General features: G+C 34.9%; 1 protein-coding gene across 4 annotated transcripts in view; it reads left to right on the top strand.

Annotated features, from left to right (window-relative positions):
* The window catches only part of KCNIP1 (potassium voltage-gated channel interacting protein 1), a gene marked incomplete at both ends in the record, with an annotated part of 364,640 nt that extends 352,128 nt beyond the window's left edge, over nt 1–12,512 (top strand). For all 4 annotated transcript variants that reach the window (XM_083351524.1, XM_083351523.1, XM_083351522.1 and 1 more), the window contains 5 exons: nt 212–282; nt 969–1,076; nt 7,259–7,363; nt 7,556–7,618; nt 12,465–12,512. In XM_083351524.1, coding sequence (XP_083207650.1) covers nt 212–282; nt 969–1,076; nt 7,259–7,363; nt 7,556–7,618; nt 12,465–12,512 — 395 coding nt within the window. The remainder of the gene's footprint in view (nt 1–211; nt 283–968; nt 1,077–7,258; nt 7,364–7,555; nt 7,619–12,464) is intronic.
* Between the last annotated feature and the right edge of the window lie 3,155 nt (nt 12,513–15,667).

Below are 15,667 nucleotides of genomic sequence, written 5' to 3'. Positions count from 1 at the left end.
TGAAAGAGAAGTATGGAAACTGAGAAAGAAGGAAAGCACAAATAAATTACCTATGCTGTGCAGAATGGAAAATGGGAATCTGTCATCTACACTGTTTCATATCCTGGTTCTCAGAATCAAAAATGAACCCAGACGATATTCAGTCCAGCTCTGTCTATGTTTATTTTCATTCTTTTAGTAATATAATCTTCAATTGATTTGTGTTTTTCAGATGCTAGTATGTATGCCCATTATCTTTTTAATGCATTTGATACAGCACAAAATGGATCTGTGAAGTTTGAGGTAAAGAAATCATAAGTGTTTTAATAATCTTCATGTGATTGTACCGAATACCACATTTTTAATTGCTGATAGAATGCCTATTTGTCCTTAGTATGAGCAACAAGCATTAGTATATCTGTGCAAATCTCTGTGTGCATACACCTACATGAGGTCATTATGATCTCTTTAATAAGTTATTTCCTATACAAAATGAATGGAGGTCATGCATAAGAATGGGCTTTTGCGTTTTTACCCTATTGCATTAATATTTTACAATGTAAATGTTTGGGATAGTTGATTTAATCAGTAAAGCTATGAATTCTAAAATGGATAGCTCATATCTAAATATTTATTCATACCTGATTCAACGCCTATCATAGGCTTCTTAAGCATGCCTAAGCATGCACATTTTCTTCCATTTTCTACCATTTGAAAATTTAATAATATTAATAATAATCTGACTTCCCATACTTTCAGCTGTTTTGGAAAAGTTGCCATCTAGATAGAGCCTGAATCCTACTGTCCTGAACTTAGAATTGACAAAGGCATTGTTAAGTATAACTGAACATTTTTATATGAGATCTTGGTTCTAATAAAGCATCATTTGCAAATGCTCTATCGAAAGCTCAGAGAAAGCATTTTCATTTGAGTAAAGCAAATTAGTGTTCATTTAAATCAGATTTGAATTTGTATTCCTGGTTTCACAGGATTTTGTGATGGCGCTCTCCATTCTTTTGAGAGGAACAGTTCATGAAAAGCTACGATGGACATTTAATCTCTATGACATAAATAAAGATGGCTACATAAACAAGGAGGTAATGTGGTTTATAGTACTCTCCAGGGTTTGGGCTGCTGATTAAACCTGCAAAATGCAATTCAGGATTGGCATCAACCTACCCACTATAAAGTTTTCTATTACTAGCTCTGGGTTAAAATATTAATAATGAATGAACTTTTAGTGTGTGTGTGTAAATATATATATATATATATATATATATATATATATATATATATATATATATATATATATATATATATATATATATATATATATATATATATATATATATATATAGTATATATATATATAGTATATATATATATACTGTATATATATATATATATGTGTGTGTGTGTGTGTGTGTGTGTGTGTGTTTTGGGGCCTAGCAAGGTAATCTAAATAGTTAACAAGCATTTATATATATATATATATATTTGAAGTTAGTAAAAATAAAAACGATGAACTCCATTTGTTTGCATACGTGGTAAAGGTAAGCTTTCTCCTTGGATTTAGCTGTCTCTGTGCTGCAGTGTGTTTTGACTCTCTTGAACAATGTTCTTATGCAGCTAGTTTTGTGGGAAGTTGAACGGTTGCTTAGATAGTGTAAGATGCAATCAGTGTGAGTAGTTTTGTGGTAAACTGTGGTTGAAAGATTGCCATCTGGATGTCGGTGGACCATTACATCTAAAAAAGGTAAGGAATTCTTAAGATCCGACAAGTCAAACCACACAACAGAGCCGATTTTACAGCAACCAGGCAAAGAAACACAAAGGAGAGTGAATTGTTTACACACTCCATGAGGACATCTGCTCCCTTCCACAGCAGAATCAAGCCTGCGACAACCGCACGTGAGGGAACAAGACAACCTCCTTGACTCTACTTCGAACGAAAATCCTGTCAGCCAGCGCATGACTACACGCGGCGCAACGAGACTTACGCACCTAACAGTTGATACATGCCAAGCAGTTGCTAGGCGCAACTTTTAAAAATCAACCAGAGACCAGCCTTTTCCAGCAATGCCGGAACCACTGTAATTATAAACGAGCGAGCTTGTCACAAACAGGCCACACCCACATTCCACAATTTGACCATTATAACTGCCATATAAGTGTATGTACCCTTATCATTCAGCCCTTGCTCTGATGATGTCAACAGCTTGTTGACGAAAGCTCAGCAATAAAGAAGAATTTTCTCTTATACAGTATCCCAGAGTTCATCGTTTTTATTTTTACTAACTTCAAATGTGTACACCTGGGATTCCAGTATATATATATATATATATATATATATATATATATATATATATATATATATATATATATATATATATACACACACATATATATATAAATTATCAGTATCTGTGCATTTCTAACCATCTTGTCAAACATGTCAAACATCTACTGTACAAAATATCGAATAAATGTTAGATCCATATAGAAAAAGGGCATTAAGCTTTTTTCTCACACCCTGTTGGAGCTAAAATCTGCCTTGCTACAAGGAGGAATTCTGTTTTTACCCTGAGACTGATCTTGCTTTCCATGTTGTTATAGTTCAGGGCTAGCTGAGAAAACCATCAATGCTTAAAACAAGCAGGGAAGGGAATATTACAAGAAAGTATCTAATATTTTTTTGGAATTCATTAATAAAACAATAAAGATAGTGCCATAGCTTTCAGCATACAAGATTTATTTTATAAGGATTACAATAACTGGAAGGTGCCAATATGAGATAGACAGTGAAAGAGAAAGAAGGAGAGAGACCACACGGTAACACATCTCATAGATACAATAGCCTTGCTCAGGGTTTTTAGGCCATACTTACAAATAGTGTCTGTATTATCACCAGTGTTCCCATGTTGACAAGAGATTGTCTAGAGGGGCTTTTACTTCTATCCATGAAATTAAAAAGAATTGAGTTGGGATGGGATGAATTATCAGAGTTCCAATTATGTGTTCTTACACTGTGGTGGTCTGTCTCCTTTCTCTTTCACCATCTAACTCATATTGGCACCTTCTAGAAGTCTTAATCCTTATAAAAACAATCAACTCTATCAGTACTCAAAATATCATAAGTGGAAGATCAATACTGACCTTCCATTCAACATAAAAATTAGGGATGCTGGATACAAACCCTGAACAAGGCTTCTCATTTCTGCTACTGGGGTTTATGTACCCAAAACATGATGCACAATAAACAGTAAATCTTACTTAATTCTCTTTAACTGCAATTAATTGAACAGAGGCATTTTAACTTTGTCCAGATCACACATGTTTGTCCAGAAACAAATCTATATAGATATTAACAAAATTAAGAGGAATTGAAACATTGCATGGAATTGAGTAGTGTATGCTTCAAAAACAATAACATTGTTGTAGATTGTGATGTTAAAGAAATCAATTTGATGTTGAATATGATAACAGCAGCACGGTTACAGGTGGGACAATATTGGAAGAAGGATAGTTTGCCTACTATAGAAGAATGGGTGTTTAAAGTTTCGAATCTTGCAGAAATGTCTAAGATTTCTGCTTACTTGAAAAATCATTCACAGGAAAGATATATTTCAGTTTGGAGGAGATGGATAGATTATATTCAGAATAAATATGGGACTAAAAAGTTCCATTTAGTTTATGAGTAGATTTTAGAGGGATATTGTTATTGATCTTAGTGTTGGTACTTTGTATGTATTTATGTTAAAGGGGAGTTAAAGCACATTATGAATTTGGTTAATTGTATATTATGCATAATTTTTATTTAGAATATGATTATTATAACTATAATCCTGTATTTAGCTCTGGGAAGTGGGGGGGAAGTGGGCGGGTTTGGGGTGGGGGGGATTTGGGGATATATTGTAAAATCTTGTTTTTCTAAAACTCTTTAATAAAAAAACAACAATAACAACATAGCAGAGCAGAAAGCACTCTGATTGCTGGGCGTCTTGTCCCAGACAAGGCTTTTTGGAAGAACAGAATGTCTGACTTGCATCTCAGTAAATCATTTCTTTGGAAAAACATGAATACAAAGAGAGAACTACATAGTGCATTTATGGCTGCAGTAATAATCTCACAGACAAATTTGCAATGCACAAAGCACCATATGTCAACTTGGCCATTTTAGCCCTTTACGAATTTACATGGCAACAACTTCCTTCAATATGTTCAATAAATTACACAAGCTCATTATGTCTTTTGAGCCACACAATTTGCCAGGAAATGTTTGCAAGGAATTTCTGTGCTGTTCTTTGAAATGGAACAGGCAAACATCAGATTCATCCAATAAGTGGCCTGAATTTTGTGACAGGGAATAACAGCAGAGTCTCTTCATATATTAGTCCAGTTCTAATCCAAGTGAGACTTATTCCCAACTTAATTAGATTAGAACTGAGAAACTAAGAGAAACTGAGAACTGAGAAACTAAGGAGAATTTTTCTAACCCTGAGAGCAATCAATCAATGTTTGCCTTCAGAAGTTGTGGGTTGTCCATCACTGGAGGCTTTCAAAAAGAGGCTGGACAACCATTTGTCTGAAATGGTATAGGGTCACTTGCTTGAACAGGATTAGAAGGCCTCCAAAGTCCCTTTCAACTCTATTATCCTATGTTCTATGTTCTATTGAGATTCTGAAGGGTATGTTATGTTTTCCAAGGGAAAATGGATGAAAGCCAGAACTTTTTACTCAAAAACTGTGTTAGTTGCGAAGTTGTGGCCGACACATCGCGACCCTATGGACAACATTCCTCCAGATCTTCCTGTCCTCTTCTGGAGTGCATTTAAGCTCATGCTTACTGCTTCAGTGACTCCATCCAGGCACCTCATTCTCTGTCATCCCCTTCTTCTCTTGCCCTCAGCCTTTCCCATCATTAGGTTGTTCTCCAGTGAGTCCTTCCTTCTCATTAGGTGGCCAAAGTATTTGAGTTTCAACTTCAGAATCTGACCTTCTAAAGAGCAGTCAGGGTTGATCTCCTCTAGGACTGACCGGTTTGATCGCCTTGCAGTCCAAGGGACTCGCAGGAGTTTTCTCCAGTACCATAGTTCAAAGGCCTCAATTCTTTGGCGCTCAACCTTTCTTATGGTCCAACTTTTACAGCCATACATTGCAACTGGGAAAACCATGGCCTTGACTATACACACTTTTGTTGGCAGGGTGATGTCTCTGCTTTTTAGTATACTGTACTGTCTAGATTTGCCATGGCTTTCCTCCCCAGGAGCAAGCGTCTTTTAATTTCTTGGCTGCAGTCTCCATCTGCGGTGATCTCAGAGCCCAGGAAAATAAAATCTGTCACTGCCTCCATTTCTTCCCCATCTATTTGCCAGGAATTGAGAGGGCCGGATGCCATGATCTTGGTTTTCTTAACTCAAAAACTAGCATGGATTACATAGTACATATAATACTGTTTTCATTTTTGCAGGAAAATTAAAATATTTTAACAATTAAATTAAAACATTTTAGTTTCCTTTCAAAAATACTTTTTAAAAAATGTATAATAACACCTAGAAGCAGGAATCAGCATCAGACAAACAACCGGGCTAAAAACTACAATCTAATCAAATCTAACCAAAGAGCAAACTACAACCTCACCATGACCTCATAAGGTACTATGCATAAACAGACAGCAAAATCCACCCTCATTCACACTGATAATATTACCTATTACCTATTTGGGAAGTGAAATGTCTGCAAGCAAACAAACAAGCTCAGAGAGCACCAAGAAATTCACAATTGCCTATTAGCTCATTGGTTCAGTTAGCACATGCACAGAACAAGTTAGTAAAATACAGAAAGATGTTTTTCCAGAGAGCTGTACTAGAGTTTTGCAGCAGCACCTTTGGGATTAACAAGTTTATTAAGGTATGCATTTGATAGATAGGATCAAATAAAATATGTGATAAAGTAAACAGCAAGTCCTTTATGTTTATGTCATAATAGACGTGTTAGCTTTTAATGTGCTGCAAGATTTTTACTTTTGGTGGAGTAAAAGCACTTGGCCGACTTATTGCTTACATAGGTGAGACAAACAAAGGGTTGTATCCAGCACAACTGACATTTTCTTATGTACATGTAATTGTTGACTGTACTGTATTGATGAGATTGACTGGTAATATCCAGTGATGGCTTTGCATGAATGAATAATTTCATTATTAACTACAGCCTTAGGTGCCAATTAAAAATTGATCTTTGGAACTGAAGTAACACTCTATAACTGTAAGGATCCAGTATAGGGAGCAAAAGGAGATAGGAAGACCCATCTTGGATAAAAAGAAATGGGTTTTGCTAATGCAAAACTGTCATTGGATATAAGCTGCTGACAAAAATATCTGAATCTAACTTAGAAATAACAATTCAGTGTACTGATCTATAAACATATTTATCAGAAATCCAGTCCACGGTCTTGCAAATGCAAATAATGTTCAACCTGTGCCTTACAAGATCTCTGACAAGGCCAAACATAGCACCAACTCTGGACATGTTGAACAAATTTTGTTTCGGGTAGAAAGGTTTATTGAATTCAAAGTTCCTAAGTAGGCAGTTTCTAATCAAAGAACCAAAACACAGGTATTCATAACACAGTACATATATATTACTCTGCATTTATGTTTTAGACTTTCATTTGAAAATGTCTATATCATAGCCACGAACTCAATAAACCTTCTAATTGAAATAATTCTGTGTTATATAGAATAGAATAGAATAGAATAGAATAGAATAGAATAGAATAGAATAGAATAGAATAGAATAGAATAAAATAGAATAGAATAGAGCTGGAAGGGACCTTGGAGGTCTTCTAGTCCAGCCCCTTGCTCAAGCAGGAGAACCTATACCATCTCAGACAAGTGACTGTCTAGTCTCTTCTTAAAAATCTCCCGTGATGGAGCGCCCAAAATTTCTGGAGACAAGCTGTTCCATTGGTTATTTGTCCTCACTGCCAGGAAGTTTCTCCTTAATTGTTTCTCTCTTTGATCATTTTCCAACCATTGTTTCTTGCCCTCTGGTGCTCTGCTGAATAACGTGATCCCCTTATGGTTTTAGTCAGTGTACAGCTTTAAACCACAGCCCCCCTAACAGGGAATATTGCCATGTCATTATTGTTTTGTTGTGAAAAATCAGCACTCAAAAGAAAAAGAAAAAGATTTCTAGGGTATCATTGCCACAGCTGTATTGCATTTGAAAAATATTCTTATTTGAGATCATTCTTGTGTTTTAATTGTCACAATTTCAGGAAATGATGGACATAGTAAAAGCAATTTATGACATGATGGGCAAGTATACTTACCCAGTGCTAAAGGAAGACGCTCCAAGACAACATGTAGAAGTATTTTTCCAGGTAATATTTGTACGTTCCTACATTGAAAATTTATATTTTTAATCATTTTATATTTGGAGAATACAGTCTGTAGACATCTGCAGAACTTAGAGCTACGCTGAAAGCTTCCAAGCCTCTGCAGCATTTTTTTATTATGCTTCAAGACCAATACAAAGTCAAAGTGTTTCCGTTTCTCTTTATTTTTCTTTATAGAAAATGGACAAAAACAAAGATGGCATTGTAACTTTGGATGAGTTTATTGAGTCATGTCAGGAGGTAAGGACAGACTTCCTTCCTTCTACACTAAAACTAGTCGAGAAATCATCTTGATATGCTTCATCCACTGTTTCATATCATTCCAATGTATTTATTTTTATTTATTAATCAACTTTACAAAGTCACTCACCTATCCACTAAAACTTTGAGTGACAAAGAGGATAATAATATAATCAATTCATCCCTCCTCCTCAAGTTGAGGCTTCCCATGAAAATCTCAGGTCATGACCATAAACCCCTATGTCCATATACCTATGCCAGAGCCTTTACATCTAATATCTTGAGATAATTAACTGATGCATGAAATTCATTGGAAAAAACACAAGCCAAATGGTCTATTTATTTCTTCCCAATTCTAATTTCAGTCAATTCAGTTTGTTTTATTCATTGGAGAAGGAGGGGTCATCATTGCTACACAATGAATAAAATACATACACTAACATTTTGAAAAGAAAAGAATGAAGGCTCAAAGAAATATTCTGTTTCTAATCTCTCCCACTCTTTTTTTTTAAATCCTTTATTCTAGTGGTTTTTAAATAATTAAGCATGGAGGGATTTGCTTCTACTGCTCCACTTTCTTGATTTTGACAGTTCTAGTATAGGTCATCCTTGCTTACCAACCACAATAGGGATTGGAGGAAATCACTATGAACATCATTAAGTTGATGTCATGTGACTGTGACTTGTGACTTCCTGCTTTGCTTCCCCATTGACTTATCCTATTGGAATCTAGTTGTGAAGGTTGCAAATAGCAACAGGTGACCCCAGGACACTTCGACCATTGTAAATGTGCAATAGTTGAAAAGCACCTAAAATGCTGTTATGAAACTGTGGGGACGCTCCAGTGGTTGCAGTTCAAGGGACAGTCATAAACCTATTTTTTCAGCACCATTGTAAGTTTGAACAGGTGCTGAACAAGGCAATTGTTTGGTAAGTGAGGAGTACTGTATATTTCAGAAAACCATTGTCTTTCTGCCTTATATATGTAGAAAATACTATAGATATTATCAAACTATAACTGAAAGGGGTGTCAGTGAAATAAGAGTGTAAAAAGGGAACTATATTTAGAATTTCATTAAAAATGGAAAATTGTAATCCATCTGCTTCCTAACAACTCCTTCATTCCTCCAGTGGCTACATAATAGATTTTAATGGCCTTTAAAATCCTTTTAAGAATAACTTGCACCAATAGAGATTTCTAATATTCCCGTAGGAAATCACTCTGCATTCTCCTTCATTAAAGCAGAGCTAAACTTCATTAAATGCATAGTATATATTTTATTTTATTTTTCTTCCAATAATTGTTTATCAGAATAATAACTGATGATCACTTACTTTGCTGGGCCTTGCAGATCTAATTAAACATTGTATATAACACTGTTTTTCAAATAACTATTCATGCTTATAATACTTGTTAGAATACAAAAGTATGTAACAAAATGCCATAAATATAATGACAATACAAATGTAATCAAAATGTAAAAGACTACTTTATATGTAAAGTTTTTGAGTGGGGCATAGCAGCTTAGGTCTTCCTTTGTGGTTCTGTGACGAGGACCCTCATATTTTTATTAAAAGCATTTGCTTGTACATTTCAGTCACGTTCCCAGTAGACAATTTAATCTGATGTTTATCTTAATTTCGGTAGTTATAATTAGCTTATAAAATCAAATTTGCTTATCTTCAGGTCACCTTATTCACTATTATGATGGCAATAAATTAATATCATTTTAGTTTCCCCATTTAGCACAACAGACAAGACAATAGTAAAACATCTGGTCCCCTTTAATTTACTCAGTTCAGAAAGAGTGGGAACAAAATAAAAATCCTTCCTTTTCTACTTTCCTCCAGAAGAGGAAATTCTCTTTCCATTGTTCCTTTTAAAAAGAATAATCTGATCACAGCATCCAGATTCTCTCCTGTAGCTGCTTGCAAAGAATGGACAACTATCACACAGTAGTCTATTGACACACAATATTGTACTCAAGTTATCATGCTTGATTGATTGTATGCCACTGAGTCAGATTTTCTCCTTGATGAGCTGTCCCTAACCTTAGCCTTTCAGGTATTCCAACGGTGGACCTATCACCATTATAGCTGAATGCATTACCTTTCTGCTAGTTATCCTCTTCTTCTTTTTAAATAGGATAAAGTTATCTTTTCTGTACTCCAAAGTACAGGAGGATAGAGTTACCCCGGGTTGCTACAGCTAAGTATGAAAGCATATATACTTAACTTAAAAAAAGCAAGAAAAGATGCATGTGTGCTTAACTTTAAAAAGAAATAAAAGAAAAAGTCAAGAAGTGTGACCAGCTCTTCTTAAAAGACTGATTGCATTTCCTTTTATTTAGACATTGTCTGTGAGAGACTTCCTATTTTTCAGGCTTGGTTTCAGTCTCTGCAACTGGTTCTTTAAAGTTATGTTAAACCTCTCATGTCTCATTAGAATACCAAGCAGACATGGGCAGGTTTTTTTTTCCTTCCTTCCTTTTCTGATTTCTTGTATTATCATCTGAACAAAGCAATTCCAATTTATACCCAGTATGAGAAGCAATTTTGTCAGAAAGAGGAATGTATCGTTTATAATAAATCTATTAGCTCCTTCCACAATAAATTCAAATTTGAGTCTATTTTACTTAAAGCCAAACCCCAAACAAGAGCAAAGTAGTTGTACAGAATCAGCAGATCCAACTTGTACAGTGTAACCATTCAGATTTACAATCACATTTCCTTATCTCCAGTAAACAGGCCTTGAGGCAAGCAAAATAAATAAGCATTATCTTAACACATTTGTAATTCTCCTAAATCATTTGTTCATGTTTGCCTATTTCACTGGCCTTGTATTCTTGGTCTTGGCCACCTGCATCCTTGGACATCCATCTTCCCTCAGCATTGTTTTATCTGTTATGCTAACCCTTTCCCAGATTATTGTACCCAATTTTATTTTTTAAAAAGAATTTATCACCTTTTTCCAGATTACCATAGGTCCCTGGCAACAAAGGTTTCTATCATTCAGGTGAAAATCATAGAATCGTAGGGCTGGATGGGACCATGGAGGTCTTCTAGCCCAACACTTTGCCCAAGGCAGGAGTTCTTATATCATCTTGGACAAATGAGTTTCTAATCTTTTTTTGAAATCCTCCAGTGACTAATCATTCATGCTGCCAGGAAAATTCTCCTTATTTCCAGTTTGGTTCTCCCTCTGACCAGCTTCCACCAGTTGCTTCTTGGAAGAGTTGGACCATAAAAGAAACACTTGAATGGCACACTATCAATTAATCCCTGTAGAAGCTATTGGGGCATCTTGAACTGTCATGGTCATATTTTCCCATATTCTACAGTATATATGGCTATCACTAACCATATTTCCAAGCCTGAAGTATGGGGCTCTGAATAGCGGGGTAAATTGTAGTTATTAAATGGGGGGTTGCTATGGAATTTGAAGAAAATAATTCAGGAAAAAGAGCTAAAAAGAAGTTCATCATTTTATTATAGAAACTAGGTTCAGTTTCCTGGGAATCCAGAAACTTGAGTCTGGAGAAGGTAAAATCACTTTTTTAAAAAAAATATATTTTTATAAGAGCAAATAAAAAAATCAAATTAGAAAAACAAAGGTATCAGAAACAGGATTATTATTATTATTAATAAAAACGTACAACAAACTCATAAAAAAGAAGAGGGAGGAGAAGAGAATCTTTAAAAGAAATGCAACATCAATTTTTTTTTGTCACCCACAATCAATTTTTCTTTTCAAAAGAGTATGTATACAACACATAAAGGTAATCTGTAAGGAATATATTATTAATATTTTAGTAGTAATGATGACCAAATGTGATTGAATTTTCTGTTATTAAAGAGTTTTTCAAAGCTCTTACTGTTGATTTTTCAGCCAGGACAACTTCCCACATTGAAATACTTCTGAAATACTTTTTATCAGATTTCCATTGTTTTGCAATAGCAATTCTAGCAGCTAACAGTGAAACTGAATCAATTATATTAATTAAGAGTTTATATATGCATGCAGCTGGTTCAGATGTGATAAATAAAATTCTCATACTGATATGCATTAAATATCTAGACAATAAACTAACTGAATGATTTATTATAAAATATTGTCAGATGATTTCCTAAAGCACCAGACATGGGCATCAAAATTGGCAACATATATCAATTTTTTTTCTACAACTCCAGAAGGACTGCAATTTAGATAGTATTCTATAATCCTGGCTTGCTGAGCCAGACCAAGAAAGCTTCTTAGAGTTTAAGAATTAAAATTAGATCAGAATCATTCTTAGGCCCATTTTTGGGTAGGCACAGAGATACTCAACTCTTAACAAGAGGGCCGCTTGGGTTGGTGGCTTGCTTTTTTCAGCCAATTGGTCAGGGATAAAATGTTGCCTTTTGTCAGAGCTTTTGGTTATGCAAAGCTCTCACCCAAAAAGTCTCCTAATCTTTTGTAGCTATATTAACGTTATAACAAAAAAACCCACAAAAACATATTTAGAGTATGTATGTGTGTACACACATACAGAGAGAGAGAGAGAGAGAGAGAGTTCAGGAAATCAGCCAAAGCAACATAACATTCCAACATTTTAAATGCATCCAGAAGCTTAAAATTAACCAGTCACAAAACAGGACAGATGCATGGGATCACAGAAACTGGAGTTTGTACTAAGAATAGAACATCTCACACTTTTGCCCCACTGTACATTCAGACTCATACATGCTAAAGTGTAAACCAGATCATCTGTGGGCCTTTGAAAACAATCCCCCATCACTATCGCAGACTGGACAAAACTGTGCCAGCAACTTAAATGTGTATATTGTATTTTCTTGTTGTTTCTAGGATGACAATATCATGAGATCCTTACAGCTTTTTGAAAATGTCATGTAACAGCAGCTGAAGAGCAATCTAGAAATCTGAGACTTTATATGTACTGAGATCCTGAAGAAAACAAGTCAAGATTTTTTTCTCCCCACCATCCTTTTTGATGAAAGCTTTTTACTACTTGGACAGATTCAGTGTATAAGGATTTTGTATGTTACTGCAAACTGAGCTGTGTCTCTGAATGCAACAAACTCAATCTTGCCTCCCTCAAGAGACACTGACTAGAATTTATCTCATTTGGAAGCATGCTAATAAAATCTGACCAGAGAGACCTGCTGCTTAAAGTTTAATAAATTATTGAAATTTAAATTATTGAAACAATATTCAACATTCTATTAGCTAACTACAGAAAATCTGCTGCTTTGACTCTAGCAAGCTGGATTGCATATGGTAACACAGCATCAGTAGCTTCTTTAATCATCTGTTGTGAGCAGAAACTCTTTCTTGTACCACCACATTGTGTTAGCATTTTCCTTTAATGGTACTGGGAAAGTTTGTGCTACTTTTAAAAGCTGACACAAATATAACATGGTAAATGGGGGATTTAATTCATTTAGAACCTGTCTGGACAATTATTTATTTTTGTTTATTGCACAAATATTTGTTGGCAATAAATGTAGAGCAGTGACTAATTTATTGTACCAGATTCAGGCTTTTTTTTTTAACCCAAGGAAAGGCTTTCCATTCAGCAAGACTGCATTTTCTTAGCATTAAGATTGTTGTTGGAAATACACATTTCTTTTCACCACTAATAAAATAGTTGCAATCTGGAATCTACCTGCAAAAGGGGATTTCTATTTCTAAAATTCTCACTTTTCAAGACAAAGATTTGACAAGCTGGTCCATTTCAAAACTGCCACCGTCGCCTCTCCCTCTCACCCAGAGCAAATATTCAAGTATATTCAAGTGAAATTAATAACTTGGTGCTGAGCTTGTGCAAGAGAGGGGTTAACAAGGTTGAAACTGAAAAGTATGTGTAGGTGTGTTTTTGACACATTTTGCTATTTGATTACTAAGTTGCAGCTGTTGTGTGAGTTTCGTCTGGGGCTGACTAAAATAGAGTACATCTGATTCAATAGAAAGAGGAAAGAATCAAGGACAGTCAGTGCCATAATCTACTGTATAGATAAGGCTAGTGCTTTATTGCTTTTGACTTGAAAAAATATTAGTATAAAAGAAGACGTTGTGCTTAAAGGATTTAGAGCCAATTGTCTAGCTGTCCCATTGTTTACCAAACCTGTGCGTGCAGTTGCATTAAGAGTTTAATTTTAAAAAATCGCTTCTCTAAACACTGCTTTAACATGTAGCAGAGAAGTGATACTCCACACAGGAATTCCAAAATATTTCCCACAAATCTTTTTCAACATATTTAATCACTCCCTTTTTTGCTTTCAAAAAGTCCAGTTTAGGTTTTCCCTCTATGCCCTCTGGTGATGATTCATATGAGACTGGGAATCACATAAAAACAGACTACAACATACTTTTTTCCAGACAATATCAGAAAAATATTTAGCTAAATAGGAAAACAGTTTTGCCTTATTGTTTCAATTGACCTAAAGGTATAGAACCAAGTTTCAAGCTTCTGAAATGTTTCAGAGGAATGGAATATCCAACATTTCTATGTCATTGCTCAGTACAACATATAACATGTGATTTTATTGAACACAAAACATTCACCAGTTTATTATGCGTTGCATTCAAGCTGAAATGTGCAGGCTCTTCTTTGTATATTTTGTACCTACAGTTTTCAAGCACAAAACTAGCCATAATGTCCTCTGTATGCTGAAATAAAAGTCACTGCATAGTTCACAGTTTCATAGTTTAAGCAACTTATATTACATTTAAGTGTTCCAGGATATAAAAGTGTTAAAACTTCAAGCTATCTTTAAGCAAACCTTGATTTCACTGGAGCTGAGAGTTCCAGTTTTTAATACAAGGATATAAAGACTCAGGATGAATAACTGCTCTTTGGAGATTTTGGGGCAGGAAATATTTGCATTGTTTCAGAAAAGCAACAACAACATTCTTACATCCTAATAATGTTTTTGCCCTTTTCAGATGCAAATATTTAAAAATAAAAATTCAACCTGTTATTTTGAGCTATTTTGTTAGCCGTTAACATGGCTGATGCTTATGCTAACATGATGAAAGATAGATTGATATTTATCCACCTTAAGATATTGTTAGCATATCTTTTGCTGTAACAAAATAGTGTTTTATTTCAGATAAGTGAAACAATGGGCCTGATCTATGGTTAAGCTAAGCAGGTAACAAGAGAACAAGAGATAGGAAAACCTTCCAGCCCAAATCTGTCCTGGAGCTTCAGATCTGATCTCTCTGCATCTCTCCACCCGTGGCTGATAAACATGGAACTAAGCTTTCAGCCTGTCATTCCCAGAAGTTCCCAAGCCAACTTGGCAGGGAAGACATTATATGCCAACAGAAAACTGTCTAATATGGGATTCACATCCTATGCAGCACCATGTTAGTCAACACCAGTAAAAACCATGGCCACTATTTTCCCACCCGTTCTTTTGAAAGTGAAAAGAATCAGCTCTGGAACATTGCAATTTTTAGCTGAGCTTAAGAACTACATGTAAGAGGTTATAGCTGAATAGTCACAGATACAAAATAAAATGCAGAACATTTATATTTAAACTATATAAGAATTAAATCTAAATTTGATTTCCTGGTTTAAGAAAAATTGTTCAGATTATACATTTTTAAATCCACAAGAATGAAGTTATTTGAAAAGCAGTGCCAAGTCCTTGAGTTTTTTTTCCTGGGGAAAAAATAACTAAGGGTTGCAACGAGTAGCTTTCCTTATATTGTTCTAACTTGTGACCATCATATTTTCAATAAGGTTTTAGCTATATTTTTTACAACAGATTATGTATTATTGGCAAGGAAAATATATTTTAAAAATATCATTCATAGGTCTATATTTTATAAAGCATATTAACTGTAAAGTCTTTATACAGAAAGTTGTAAACCTGATACTACTGTAACTGGATTTGTAATGTGATGGGCATGTTCTCAGAAAACCTTTAGATGCCCTTTAGATATCTTGTAAAATATATTTGGAGGTTTTTATCCCCAGTGATTTCTCCAGTTCTCAAGTGTCCCTCCTGTGTCTGGCTCAACCACTTTTTAGTCCCAGC

The sequence above is a fragment of the Vipera ursinii genome, assembly GCF_947247035.1.
Source record: "Vipera ursinii genome assembly, chromosome: 2".
Classification (NCBI taxonomy): Eukaryota; Metazoa; Chordata; class Lepidosauria; order Squamata; family Viperidae; genus Vipera; species Vipera ursinii.
This window is presented reverse-complemented; position numbering and strand designations above follow the sequence as displayed.